Source organism: Gekko japonicus, unplaced genomic scaffold (genome assembly GCF_001447785.1).
Source record: "Gekko japonicus isolate JY-2015 unplaced genomic scaffold, Gekko_japonicus_V1.1 scaffold2978, whole genome shotgun sequence".
NCBI classification, from domain to species: domain Eukaryota; kingdom Metazoa; phylum Chordata; class Lepidosauria; order Squamata; family Gekkonidae; genus Gekko; species Gekko japonicus.
Window position 1 is genome coordinate 46845 of NW_015165913.1, and position 1432 is coordinate 48276.

The following is a 1432-nucleotide window of genomic DNA, read 5'->3' on the forward strand; positions in this document are numbered from 1 at the left end:
TGGCAGAAAGTGAAGAGGACCTTAAGAGCCTCTTGCTCAGGGTAAAAGAGGAGAGCGCAAAAGTGGGCTTGAAACTCAACATCAAAAAAACTAAGATCATGGCATCCAGCCCCATCACTCCTTGGCAAATTTATTTATTTATTTATTTATTTAACATTCGACTTATACCCCGCTCGAACCCCTCCCACGGGGTCTCTGAGCGGCTTACATAGTAGATCATCCCTATCTATGGGCACATATATTGTTAGGGGCGGGACTGCCTACCAGCACCCAGTGGGATTCGGCTTGATGTTTTGTCTCGGCTCTCAGCTTCGGCCTCTCCCATCCGCTTTCTTCAGGCTCCTCAGGTGGTCTTTTGGAGTCGGCAGGCCCATCCGACATGTAGATCGCATTGGCGCGGCTCTGGCTCTGTCCCTCAGGCTCCGCCCTGCCTGCGCCGCTGCGTCCTCGCGCCTCCTGGCTCCGCCTCCGCCGCTGGTCCACCACTCGATGTTACATCTCCTTACTTCATGGAAGTAGTGACAGACTTCACGTTCCTGGGATCCCAGATCACCGCAGACTGTGACTGCAGCCATGAAATTAAAAGACGCCTGCTCCTTGGGAGGAAAGCGATGGCAAACCAAGACAGCTTGATAAAAAGTAGAGACATCACCCTGCCAAGAAAAGTCCGCATGGTCAAAGCGATGGTATTCCCAGTAGTCATGTATGGCTGCGAGAGTTGGACTATAAGGAAGGCCGAGCGCCGAATAATAGATTCTTTTGAACTATGGTGCTGGAGAAGACTCTTGAGAGTCCCTTGGACTGCAAGGAGATCAAATCAATCCTAAAAGAAATCAACCCTGACTGTTCCCTGGAAGGCCAGATAATGAAACTGAAGCTCCAATACTCTGGCCACCCAATGAGAAGGGAGCACTCCCTGGAGAAGAAGACCCTGATGCTGGGAAAGACAGTGTCATCGATGCAACGAACATGAAATTGAGCAAATTTCAGAGGACGGCGGAAGACCGGAAGGCCTGGTGTGATCTGGTCCATGGGGTCATGAAGAGTCGGACTCGACTGTGCGACTGGACAACAACAACAACCTGGAAACTACTTTAAAACCACTTGTCCTCAAAGCCAAACTAGCCATGAGGACTGGGTCCTCACTGCATTTTTAAGTGGTCAAGTTCTTCTCTAAAATGGGCTCAGTGGCCACAGGTCAGCTCTGTTTAGTTGGGCCCTAACGGAGGCCCAGAGAGAATGGGCACCTCCACTCAGGAGAGGTGCTGCTGCCACGCCTGGAAGGAGGCCCACGTGGCCAAAAACCTGAGCTAAGGTTTTAATTTTAACTCTTATGCTTTAATTTGTATTATGTATGTTTTTATCATGTATTTATGTCATTGGAAGCCGCCCTGAGCCTGCTCTGCGGGGAGGGCGGGGTAGAAATCTGACA

At 50.5% G+C, this 1432-nt stretch overlaps 1 protein-coding gene across 1 annotated transcript in view; it reads right to left on the bottom strand.

The window, feature by feature from the left end:
• The window catches only part of SPAG8 (sperm associated antigen 8), a 23294-nt gene extending 22913 nt beyond the window's left edge, over window positions 1-381 (bottom strand). The window contains exon 1 of the mRNA XM_015411398.1: window positions 265-381. Coding sequence (XP_015266884.1) covers window positions 265-381 — 117 coding nt within the window. The remainder of the gene's footprint in view (window positions 1-264) is intronic.
• Between the last annotated feature and the right edge of the window lie 1051 nt (window positions 382-1432).